The sequence below is a fragment of the Ostrinia nubilalis genome, chromosome Z (genome assembly GCF_963855985.1).
Source record: "Ostrinia nubilalis chromosome Z, ilOstNubi1.1, whole genome shotgun sequence".
Lineage (NCBI taxonomy): Eukaryota > Metazoa > Arthropoda > Insecta > Lepidoptera > Crambidae > Ostrinia > Ostrinia nubilalis.
In genome coordinates this window covers 77,934-91,071 of record NC_087119.1, presented here as the reverse complement: position 1 = coordinate 91,071, position 13,138 = coordinate 77,934, and the positions used below count along the sequence as shown (strand labels likewise).

Sequence of the window (13,138 nt, the reverse complement as noted above, 5' to 3'; positions counted from 1 at the left end):
TTAACAGCTAATGTAAATAGTTTGTATATGGAAAGCGTTACGGAAGGCATCGGCCGCACGGGCCTAGGCGTGGGCGTGGGCGTGGGCGTCGGCGAGCACGGGCTCGGGCTGGAAGGAGCGCACGATGCTGAGCAGCGCGGTGTAGGTGCCGGCCACCAGCCCCACCACGCCCACCACGAACAGCAGCGCGTCCTTGGCCAGCTGCAGGCGCGGGCCGCGGCGCGCCACGTTCAGGCACGCCTCCATCACGGCCGGGAAGCAGATGCCCAGCGCCGACAGGCACAGCGCGCCGAACAGCGAGATGAACAGCCCCAGCCGCGGCACCGCCACCGCCAGCACGACTGCAACAGACCGCCGTCAGTCGGCCGCGCCCACCGACACCAGCGCGGCTCCCACGCCAGCGAAATGGGCACGTAATGTACACAATACGAAACCTATTCAATCTCGAAGTGATAAGCCAAATTATGACGATTATGATGGTTAAATCCGTTGCAGCCCTTGTTAGGCCAGTAGAATAAAACAAATTCGAATTATGATTCCTACAACTACAAAATACAATTTATTGTTTTACTCGCTTCATTTCTTGCCCATTAAGACTATCCTAGGTTTTAGACTTCGGCGGAGTTGTGCTTCAGAGGTGGGGGCTCATGAAAGGGGGCATTTTTGCGGTTTGACGGTTACTTACAGTATCGAAAACTGGTCTTGATGACGGGTATTTTATCCTGTATAATATGTAAGACCAAATTCAGCAGCTCCGCCACTGATTATAGGTCAGTCTTAAGGTCAGTGGACTGTGGATAATAGGCAACACTGCATTTATAAATTTGAACTAGCGCGACATACAAGGGAGTCTTGCGTTTGATTCCCAATAAAAAAATCTGGTTGGTGGAAGTTATTGATTAATCTTAATTAGATTTGATTAATCTCGATTATTGGCATGATCAGCTGGATTTCTATTCAATCCTAATCCAAATTCGTCCCTCAAATGTCAAATTTCAATATGGTTTTGGTCAAAATTATCTACGGTTTTCGATGTTTTTACGTTTTCATATTGTTTATCACTATTTAAATCAAAAATTATGGATATTTGATCGAAAACAGATTTAAATTTAACAGTTGAAATCTGGATTTGGACGAGGATTGAATATGGGAAACGGGCGTAGAGCGTCATTGCGGCTTACAACTCTGACACCAGAGTCCTGCCCACAACTGTTGGTAAATTGCACGATTTACAGGATGGTATACAATGTATGCAGCCTTGGCACATGCCCGTCAACGACGCACTCACAGGTGAGCAGGCACAGGCCCACGCGCAGCGCGTACTCGGCCAGGCGCAGGTGCCGCGAGCCGGCCGCCTGCAGGCGCGGCAGCAGGTAGCCGCGCCACACCACCTCCACCGGCACGTAGCAGTGCAGCCCGTAGCTGATGAAGATGGCCACCGCGAACATGATGATCACCGACGACGCCAACCTGCCGACGCAGTGCACTTATTCACATCAGCATTAAGGAAACTGAGTTATCCATCCAGTAAGTTGGTACACATCGGTGTGAATGATAAATAAATAATAAATAAATCTTTGGACAATTTCACACAGCGCCAGCTAGCCCCAAAGTAAGCAACTCAATGCTTGTGTTATGGGTGCTAGCTTAACGGATATACTACTTATATACTTTTTTTTTATTATTAAATACATATTATACATATTTACACCCAGACCCGTCACAGAAATTAAAATTCATCATTTCAATTTCTGCCCGGCCGGGAATCGAACCCGGGACCTCTCGGCATAGTAGTCCGTTCTGAACCACTACACCAAACGGCCGACAAATGATATATGTAGGTATTATATTTATGAAGAAAAGTTTATCGACATTACCAAAGGTTTTTAGTTTTCATCATACCTATTGTTTTCAAAAGTGTACATGATGAAATGTGTGTATGAGTAGGTGAGATATTTTGAAATTGAGCTGAAATTTAGTATACTTATGTTAGTACGATGACAATGTAATGTTATGGTACCATTGAGCTGATGATGGAGTCAGGAGGTGGCCACAGGAACTCCTAAACGAAACGGCGGAATCGCATCGAATTTGGATTCGTTGGATTTGTCTTTTTGAGCACTTTAGTGCTAGATGATGTCCAGGGTCCTGATGATGGATTCGGGAGTTGGCCATAGGAACTCCTAAACGAAACGGTGGAAGGGTATTTCGCCGAAACAGTAAATTTTCTGTGTCCAGGCAGGCGAACACATGTTTTTTTATATCTATCTGTATAAAACTATTTTTATGGGAAAGTTCATCAAAAGTTTTATTTGTTTTTGCTATTACAATAGCAGAAACGACAAATAAAACCGTAGAAAAACTTAATCAAAAGTCGTTTTTCTAATTTCCTTGTTCTGTCCATTACTGTTATTTGCCAAAATGAAGGCACATTATAACAAATTGAAGCGTAATTTAATTCTAATAGCACTCTCTTTACATTTGAGAAACGTTTGGCTATCGAAAAATAAAAACTTTAAATGTCAAATACTAATAGGAAGAAAATAAAGTGAAGTTAAGTTCTTGTCCAGGTGAAAAGTATAATTTCCCTGGGTCTTCTTTTCGACCATTGTAGTAACGAAACGAAAAAACTTAGAATGTAACGCACTGCACCGTTACAACTCGGCCATTACGTCCCAAGAGACCATCAAGGCAGGACAGTACATCGTTGATCAGTGTCGCGACAAATCGCGTAAGTAGGTCCCTCCTTGGGTTTTTGTTTACTAAAAAGTCAATTTCTTTGGGCGGTTTTTTGCAGCTAAACAATGGATTAATTTTAATGTTTATTTACACAAATGTAGTGTCTGTAGGGGTTAACCCATAATTTAAATAGTAAATGGATAGGGTAAATAGGTTTTTGTTTGTGTTGTCTTTTAGGCATAAATCTAATTTCTTTGGCCCTAATTTCCTTGTTTTCCGTGGCTTAAAATGGCCTAGGAAATTATAAAAGACCATTTTTAATTCGGCGTAAAGTCAAATTTTTAGTATTTCTTTATTGGAATAAGTTTAAAATTTACATTTTAAGAAATGGATATCAGAATAGATATAGCACAACTTGTTTTTAACTCTTAACTCAATCTACTACATTTATCTTCCTTAGTTGTGTAAAAACGTTATAATGACATAATATTCATTGGTATGTTTGCTTGCGAAGGTACACTAAAATGGATCGAATTAAAAAAAAGCAAACCACAGAAGAAAACTTAGAGAAAACAATATTTATAATAATTTCCTTGGCTACCAAAAATTCATGACCTCATAACTTTGTTTCTAAAACGAATTATGACACCCCTTTTAGATACATTGGCTTAGTTTTTGCTTCTTAATGCAATGGGAAAATAAAAATAGTTAAAAACAAAAAAAAATTTCGTGCCAAGGAAATTAGGCAAAATCAACCATTTTTGGCGAAATACCCGGAAACACATGGAGTTTGGGTTCGTTGGATTTGTCTTTTTGAGCAGTTTAATGTTAAATGATCACCAGGGCCTGAGTTTGAGATACAACTAAAAAGTGTAAAATAAAATTATATTAAAAAAACCTTTTTTTAAAGCAAGATTTTATTCTGAAATGCAGTTGTACTAAAACGAAAAAAATAATGGTATGCAAGGTTCAATCAAATAATTTCGAAAGCTTGTAGCGCAAACAGAAAAAAAGAGGAATAAATTACACGCGCGATACAAGCTCTCTAAATTATTTGATTGAATCTTGCATACTAATATTTTTTCTTTTTAGTACAACTGCATTTTATTTATTCTCAACCAAAGATATTAGAATAAGAGAAGATAAAATAACTGGATATTATTTTAGGTTATGAAAATTGAAACATGCAAAGAAATCATTCTGAGCCATTCTGTAAGAATTTAGTTTCGTGGGATACTTGTGAGGAAGTCTCAAGTATTCTACGCTACGGTTCTAAATTCGTACAATTCTATTTAAAGATGCTAGATCTAACCTAAACAAAAACATAAGTACTTAACAAAAGATGAATAAAAGCTAGTAAAAATTTTGGAAAATTATCAGTAGGTACCCAGCAGCACATGTTCTTTAGAAATAACTCGTGACCATGGTTGAAGTCGCATCTAACTTGTCAACACATGATGAATGGCAGTTAACTCAATGTCCAGCTGTCGACGTCATCATCTGCAATCAGGTCTATTACGGCGATCATGTCGCCGGGAGGTGCAGGCGCGGCACGTGAGCGGCTGCGGCTAATTGCGCGCGGCCGCGGACTTCGCGCTCCCGGGCGACCCTGACCACGTGACCACGCTCCCTACGGACGCGCAATCTTGCACTTCAAACCCGTTGCATAGTGATGATAACATCCTTGAGCGACTATTATCTAAAATTGGTTAGCTTATACTGTTAAGACAAATTGCAGCGCGAATCAGCAGAGGGAACAAGAAAGATTACACGCACCGCAGCAATAGTTTAATGTGAAAATTACAGGACATGTCACTCAATTTAGAATCTGCAATCTGCATATCCCGTGCAACTGTGATCAAAACAACAACATCTACTCGTATAGCCAAGTCTTTGGTTCAACTATCGTAAATAAACGACGTATGTACCTATATACTTAAAACTTTTTAATACGTCAGGAAATTGCGTAGGTACCCAATGAAAGCCTGTGTTACAAATCCTGGTGGTATCCTCCAAGCCTGTTGGGCGAAAGCACGAGATAAGGCTCCAGAGTCTGTCAATTTCTGGCTCTGAACATTCTTGAGCAGACAGAGTTTTTCGAATTACTTTAGACCAGCATTTTATATTTTTAATGTGAATTTGGTTCCTACATCGATTGTATAACGTGAAACATTAAAAAAAATGTCGCGATGATACCCGTTCTCTATTTTAGTTGAAATGGAACTCAAAAGTTGAAAATGTTTGTGCCTGTAACAATAGAGGAGGCCTACGGACTACTAGTACGAGAGGAGACCGTGAGTTACCCTACGTCACTTGATACTAAAATAATCTCCATAGCACACGTTCAGAAAGTTGTGTTAAGCTTGGAATAATTAATTAATAAAATCCGATTTGGCCAAAAGTAAAAAAAAAAAACGGCTGTTTCCGGTGAAAAAAGCGGGTCACTTCACGTCATTTGATACCGATGTAAATACTTATGGCATCAGTTACAACTTTATTGGTAGCGACGGATGAATCCAGTTCGCCACTTCCTATACGGCCAGAAGTACTTGGCTGACGCTCTCAAAGATAGCAATTCGGCCCCTAATTTACGTCATCTGATACAAAAATGAACATAGTGCCAAATGATAGATATCTACTCGACGTTTAAGTATAAATTAGTCTGCCAAAAAACCCGATAAAGACCTGATAAAGGTAGCAGGAAGGCGCTGGATGCAGGCCGCTACCAACGAAGTCATTGGGGAAGCCTATGTATAGCAGTGGACATCCTATGGCTGCAATGATGATGATGATGATGATAGTCTGTCAAGGTTTATATGGTTGAAAGCTTCCGAAACATGTTTATTTATTTGGTTTACCAATAATTGTTACACCAATGCTTACAAAAAAGATAACAATAACTTAAAACTAAGTGCACAATAATAGTACGGTAAACACTGCATGCATGAACAAAAAGTTGACATGAGCAAAAGTTCATTAATTATGTCAACTTTTTTTTCACCGGAAATAGCAATTTTTTGTACTTTCGGCCAAATCGGAGTTTATTAATTATTGTAAGCTTAGCACAACTTTTCTGAACGTGTGCCATGGAGCTTATCTTAGTATCAAGTGACGTAGGGTACCTGATCTTATCTCGTACTATACGGCATCGCGGGCGTGTGAAGTACTCACGGGCCGGGCGGCAGGTCCAGCGTGATGGAGTCGCTGCAGTCGGCCACGCAGTACACGTAGCCCAGCGCGCCGATGGCCACGTACAGCAGCACGATGATGCTCATGCCCACGTTGAGCACGCCGCACGGCTCGCCGAACGCCTTCGGGGTCTTCATGTTGTTCTCCAGCGCGATCACCTGGGAGGCGCCGAACAATTACTAAATAAGATGCCATGCCAAACCACGCATCTCACTTACGTACGTGAATACTTGCATACGAATGACAATATTATTACAGGTATTGCAATGCCAATTTCGCTGTATCAGAAAAATTTCATTCGCAAAGAAAATAATATGCAGCAATAAAAGTAACATAAAGTAAAAGTATAATTTTCACAGAAAACACTTTTTATCTTCTTTTTGTCCTCGCTAAGCTCACCCTCGCAATTGTCGCATGATAGTAAGATTTTTATGTTGCATTGCATATGAATGAATATACACTCGGCGTCAAATAAGTCGCACCTCCCGCGACAAGCACTTTCAAACAAGTTTTCCTTTCAGTTTATTTATTGGGCTTTCAAATAACACCAATATAGGTAGAGCGCCATGATTGTATCAGAAGAAAATCTTTAAAGTTTTTTTTTATTGTCGCGGAGGTGTGATTTCTTTGACGCCGGGTGTATTATAAAGTCATGGCTTTTTTAAACTTTGTATACTGACCACTCCTACAGCAGTGAGCGCGAATAGTATGGTCCCAAAGAACAGCGGGAAGGTGTGCGGCGAGCCCCACAGGTCCAGCGGCTCGGAGGAGCGCTCGCCGGTCACCAGGTAGTACACCACGATGCCGAGCCCCGCGAACGTCAGCACGTTGGCCAGCGCCGAGAACGGCGCCAGCAGCTTCAGCGACGGTATCAGGTTGAACGCGATCAGCGGGCCCAGGATGATCAGCATGTGCACCTCCGTGCTCATCTCGTACTGCGGGTCCACCACCTGCAACGCCGCGCCCACCGTCACATCAAATCAATCAGTCATTATTGCAATCGTCAACGTGTCCAGCCGCAACGAAACTTCGGAATTCAGATTCCAGGCTGCCAAGTACCTAGGTATGTAAAAGTTCTAAAGTAAGAAAAATGAGAAGCTAAAAGGACACAAAACTCTTGAAACGCTGAATTCGAATGAACAGTCAACGTTAACTTGTCGCACAGGAAACCTGCTATAAAACCGATGGCGTCTCTAACCTGCTTAATGTTCAATTATTCAAATATTTGTTTGTATTGAATAAGTTCCGAAACTACTGGACCGATTTTAGTAAAAATCTTTGATATTAGAATTTTGGAATCAGTATCTTTTAGTAGATCTAATTGAATTCATTTTTCGTTGGATTTTGATTTGAGATGGAGTTAATTACAAAATAATTAACAACTAGGTATTTAATTTTTATTATAAGCATGACTTCCCAGTTATAATTTCACGGTATTTACATTTAACTAGCATTCATTAAACAAGGCGGTTATTAACGTGACTTGACGAGGAAGGCCGCTGTTTCGTAAAACGATATCAAGATATCACATTCAACAAGACTTTATCCTGTTAAATCGACATCGCACGAATTGCCCAGTGAACATGCCAGCGTCGTTTAATGTGATTCATTCATTCCCCTTGATCAATGGTCGTGTAACAGTTAGATGTACGGCCCACGGGCGAGCGAGTGCGGTGCGTCACGTGCGCTGATTGATATTGGCGTATCGACGCGCAGCCGCCGCGCGCCGACGCCCTACCACTTGAGGCAATTGCGCCCGCGCACGCCGCTACCCGAGCGCGGACCTTTGACTCGTCCACTGTACTTGCTTGTTTACAGCTGCACGTTTCACTGAAAACAATGACAATCACACAAAGGACAGAGTATTTGAAGCGACACAATGATTTATAGTGAAGCAATCAACAACTCAAAAGTATACACTTGCATGTGGCATCTTTTGTGTGAGTACCTAAGAGGTTATTGAACTGACTACGACATGCCGATAACGATCAAGTTTGTTGAATTACACTTGATCCGAACGGTAGCGGGACAATTTGTCAAAAATTGCAATTTTCCGTAAAAAGGCCAGCTTCAAATGGCTCTATTTGTGTAGGTTCCTAATTTTTATTTAATTATAGTCTAGAACTACAGTTAGGCTTAGGTTTACTATATGAAAAAATCTGAACTAGCCGTTAGTTTGTATAATTTACTATGTGACTGGCCGAATGAGCTAGTTACCATCTTTCGATTTCAACCATTTGTAATAAGTATATTAAAAAGGCATGTATTTAAATGATCTTTTTAAATTAGCAAAAACGGCAAATAAAAAAATCTAAATGGTCATCTATTTTAATGATTGATCCTCTTTCTTTGAGACATAAAATAAATGAAATCGATCGATATTTTTTAACCTCTTTTGAACTACGCAAAAAAAATTTGAGATGTAAAAATTATATCTGATCGTTACTTGTTGGTCCTCAAAAATAAAAGAAATGAGCACCAAATATTCAATAATGTGATACTTTTTTAAATAATTCGATTTGCATAAATTATTTTTTGTCTATATCAAATAATCTTCAAAATAATTATGTTATGGTACTTATTTTTATTAAGTTGTAGTCAAAGGATGGAAACTATTTAAAGGCACTTGATGTTTAAAGATTTTTTTTTATTAAAAAAGCATACTTAACACGTTCACACTGCGTTATCGGGTCGAATTGACCTTAGGTGCTGGATGCGTTGGTGCGGGATGATATATTCGGTCTTTTCAGTAGTACGAAATATAAATATTGTTTTGCAATTGTTTCGTCAAACACAGTAAATATTTGGAAAAAAAAACTTATCAGGTCCTTACGACCCGATGTCGCACTAAAAGTAAACAAATATAGTTTAGTGCTTTTATCGTGTCTAATCGACGCGTTGACAGATGACTTTATGGTCACTGATCACGGTCGAGATCGGTATACTAAGAGAAAATCAACCAGGCGATTTGAAAAAAATAAAGAGGTAAAAATTATGATGTCGGGTTCAGGGATGTCAGAAGTAAGAAATTATTTTACATAGCGCCTCTAGTCCCAAACTAAGCAAAGCTTGTAATTTAAACAAACATGGCAATGTACCATTCTGCTTGCTTATTGGCCGCTAAGCCCTTGGCCTACTCAGTAACCAATGACGGACGATTGTCACTCAACCACAAAGTACCGCGTAAATTAAAAGATATTTTTTAATTAAAAATATTTACCAATAATATTTTTTGTTCGATCAAATATATTTTAAAGTTAACTTATACATAGATCGAAATGTATTTATTAGGTGATCAATATTAAAAGGCAAACTTGATATAAAAATCATCAAATTTACAAAATTAAAGATCAATAACTAAAAAAGAGGATCAAATATTATTTTTGTTTACCAAATATTAAAAGAGTATATTAAACATGAATATTATGTTACCTTTAATGAAGATCATTCATAATTTATCCGTAGATCAACTAATATAGACCCAATAATTAATATAAAGATAAAATATAATAAAAAACAATATTTATTTTTAAAAGTGCACATACAAAAAAGATCAATTAGTTTTTAGAGGATCAAATAATATTGTCCCTATTAAAAACCCCTAAATAACCTAGTCTACAAGTTTATAAGTTTGGTAATTTGAATATTATGTCTGTGCGGCATAAATAACAAGTAAAAAGTGGTAAAACTGACCTTTTTAATGTTGTCAGCGATGAAGACGATGTAGACGCAGCAGATGCCGAGCTGGTAGACGACGAGGAAGACGTCGACGGTGACGGTGGAGGGCCGCGCCAGGCGGCGCAGCGCGGGCGGGCCGGCCTGCAGCGCCGCCGCCATGGCCGCCGGGTACGACAGCAGCGGCACGCGCAGCCGCTTGCACGCGCCGTACTGCGCGCGCACCTGCGCCACACACGCCTCCAACTTATGCTCTGCAAATCAATCTTCGAACCAAACTCGCTCTCCCTCGACTATGATTTATCGCCGTGTTTAGAAAGTCGGCTAATGTGTTGCTAGAGCTGAACATAAAACAGTTGTGAAAACTATTTGTAAGTCTGAATTTTTTGCCAATATTAAAATGTCGTTGCTTGGCTCCCGCAACCTATAGTTGCTATAGATCTATAATTCCATAACATGGTACTGGTAATCGTAGTGGCTTGATAAAAAAATGAGCAAATTACGCTCGTTGGGGAAGCCCCGCGTTCAGGCTGTTAATTTGAACAAGTTGTATTGTAGTATATTTAGCTGTGAGTGTGGAGTGGTGGTGGCGGTGGTGGAGGAGCGGGACCGACCAGCACGTGCAGGCAGTGCGTGACGAGCGCGCCCACCAGCACGGTGGCCACGACGCCGGTGACGAGCCCGGCGCGCGCGAAGGCCTGCGGCATGGCCAGGATGCCCGTGCCCAGGCTGCACTTCAGCAGGTGCACCAGCGTCTCCAAGTTGCTGCACAAACGAATGTTTTCCCTCAAGTATCACGACTGCGTCACATGATCAGTCATAAGTATGCCTGAAACATCCCTTAGACATGTTACCTAGTCGTATAAGGCGACTAGACATTCGTTCCCACCACCGTTCAATAATGTGGCCCAAACATTATTAGTTTATCAATTATTCTTCAATAGTTCTTCTCAATAAAGGAACAAAAATGTAATGCTGATGATAAACGAAATTAATATTGTGATTTTAGTTTCTAACCACTCGCTACTTACTTGGTTGGTTTAGGAAGTTGCCTGTGGACGTGGGGATCGTAATCATCTTCTTCTCTGAAAAAATAGACGAATGGATATTAGTGCCTTCTCTTTAGGTGTATTACGAGTGATTTGAGATAGTACCTAATATAGGACTTTACCTTGAAATTGACTTTTGTTATCATTATCATGCGTACAATTATTACTTTTTTTTCATTGGAAATACATACTTATTACATCACCAGATAAAACGTAATATTTATTTTTAATTTTTACTAAAATTAAATGGCGTCGGTTACCATTCAAATTATAAAGTATTTTTTTCGTACCTTATGTCTCAAACTACACACATAATGGCCACTATGACTTATGTTTGTAATGTGTATTCTTTGTATTCAGATTTGTCGTCAGTACTGACTAAAATGATTTAATAATTATGAATCTTCATACAAAACGACAAGTTCTCAGGTATAGAACTACATTTATCTATACCGTTATGAGGATTCAGTAAAAATAAAATGAGAAGTAATTACTTGTGCAGCGGCGCGGCGTGGTCGGCCACCGGCTGCAGGCACAGCGTCTCCGCCTTGCTCTCCGGGTCCATGGCCTGCAACAACGGTCACTGGCACTCAGCACCGACTGCCGGCCTGTGCTCCCGTCCGCGTCAGGCCGACCGATCGCTTTCATAGAAGCTTTCAAAATATACAGCCATTGGGATAAGGCTTAATAACATGCACTAAGCGGCGCGCCGCAGTTTATAAGAAACTTCATGATCTTATTGCGTCCTAACGCACTGAGATCATGCTGTTTCATTTAAAATATTATGAGGTGCGGCTTGCCGCTCAGTGCGTTTTATGAAGTGCTATTTATGAACACTTTTTTATTTTATCCTTAACAAATACAGTATGAATTAAAATTGAATGGATTGATTAATTTTTGGAGCGATTTCACGCGCATATTATCGTATGCGGAGGATAATAGTCGAGTGGGCGCGGGATCCGGGCCGCGCTCCGGATGCGGCCGATCGGGCCCGCGCGGCGCTCACGCTGAGTCCAGGGACGATTCTACAAATCGATCAGATACATCAGCTGTGCATCTTTCTTGTTCATTCAAAGAGAGAGAAAGAGACGAAACAAGCCAAATATATCGAAATAATTTTGCGGAGTATGACCTCTACCGCGGCTTCACCTATTTTCGGAGCGCCATACTATTTGCTCACTTCCTCAGTGCACCCAGTGCGCGGGCCTGTCAAACGTTCCCGGCGCATTGTCATCGCACCCACTATCGGGATCTTTTGCATAATATGTCGTCGCTGCTTTTAAGCTACTAAACCGAGTCAATATCAAAGGTGCTTGTGATTGAAATTAGGTTATCAGTTTTCAGAATTTCCGGTGTTGAAAATTTATAAAAACAAACCATTATATTTTAAAGATTCAAATTCTGGTCATTACCTACGAATATCTAAGGTAAGAGAGAAACCAAACTAAACTGAAATATTTATTTTGACTCAATTGTCTCTTTTGAACAAAATTTTAACGCCACAAAAACTGTAAGATCTTGACTTAACTCTGGATCTTTGTAAAAGTTAACAAAGCAGAAAAGTACGCGAAGGTTCACTTGAAGAGGTAGCTTGTTGTGCCCCCTGCGTTGACAGACCAACGGCTAGCGAGCTCGTTCAATTTACATTCCCGTGCGCTAAATTATTCTAGCTCTCGTTACACGTGTTGTTCTTGGCCACTATTAATAAGCCAACTCTCATTTGTTGATAGCTCGAAATTCTGTATTATTTACAATGAAATTACGAGGAAAATAAGTTTTTTCTAAAAAAAGTAGGACTTATTACCCGATTATTGTCATATGCACCGATAAAGCTGTGCGATCATTTATTTTCGTGACACACTGAAAGTGATATATTCGTAGCACACAAATAAAAATTTTCATTGAATTTAGTAGGAACTTATAAACAGCAGGTATTTTCTTACAGCTGTATGTAGGTTATTTTGTTGCACAAAGTTCTAGCAATGGAGTAAATTATAATCAGTAGGTACCTACTTGAATCTCAGTGTGAGGTTAACAAAAAAATGAAATAATAACATACGAGTTGGAAGGCGGGTTTGCGTTGTTGGGGCGAGCAGAGCGCGGGCGCGGGAGCGGCGCGTGCGTCGGGCGGGCGCGGCCGACTGAGGCGAGCCGCGGAGCGCGCGCCTGGCTCGCTAATTGACGCCTCGCAGCTCTGACGACTGCAGCAACACTTCTCGAGTCAGGTCCTTGGTTCGACTCCCTGATGACCTATACCTATTAACCGATGAAAAAATCATTACAAGTGGTGGTTCATTAAGCATGGTGAAATTGCAAGACGTTGTCAATTTTTGAAAATAAATTAACTGAGCTTTTTTAATTTATTTTATGAAAAAAGAAATTAAAATTATAATAATTCACGGGTGCACATACTACGTACAAAATGCTAAGGCTTATTCACGCACCATAATCATTTTTCATGTTATAAACGAAGTCAATAAAGTTACCGATTAATTTCCGCGAAAAATGAACTAATTAAAACACCTACTACACTGATTGCTGAATGT

At 40.2% G+C, this 13,138-nt stretch overlaps 1 protein-coding gene across 1 annotated transcript; it reads right to left on the bottom strand.

Annotated features, from left to right (window-relative positions):
* Positions 1 to 9: 9 nt before the first annotated feature.
* LOC135086824 (proton-coupled amino acid transporter-like protein CG1139) lies at positions 10 to 12,721 on the bottom strand. The gene is made up of 9 exons (XM_063981627.1): positions 12,652 to 12,721; positions 11,087 to 11,160; positions 10,575 to 10,628; positions 10,158 to 10,308; positions 9,562 to 9,768; positions 6,549 to 6,818; positions 5,851 to 6,026; positions 1,289 to 1,470; positions 10 to 341 (listed from the first exon to the last, which is right to left on the bottom strand). The coding sequence occupies exons 2-9, from the start codon at positions 11,155 to 11,157 to the stop codon at positions 64 to 66; spliced, it is 1,389 nt and encodes a 462-aa protein (XP_063837697.1). The 5' UTR covers positions 11,158 to 11,160; positions 12,652 to 12,721; the 3' UTR covers positions 10 to 63.
* Positions 12,722 to 13,138: the final 417 nt, after the last annotated feature.

Coding starts and splice junctions, on each gene's coding strand:
- LOC135086824 (XM_063981627.1), bottom strand. CDS start 11,157: ATGGACCCGGAGAGCAAGGCGGAGACGCTGTGCCTGCAGCCGGTGGCC. Junction 9,769..10,157: donor CGCACTGCCTGCACGTGCTG/GTCGGTCCCGCT, acceptor TGTGTGGCGCAG/GTGCGCGCGCAGTACGGCGC. Junction 6,027..6,548: donor CGCTCACTGCTGTAGGAGTG/GTCAGTATACAA, acceptor GGCGCCTCCCAG/GTGATCGCGCTGGAGAACAA.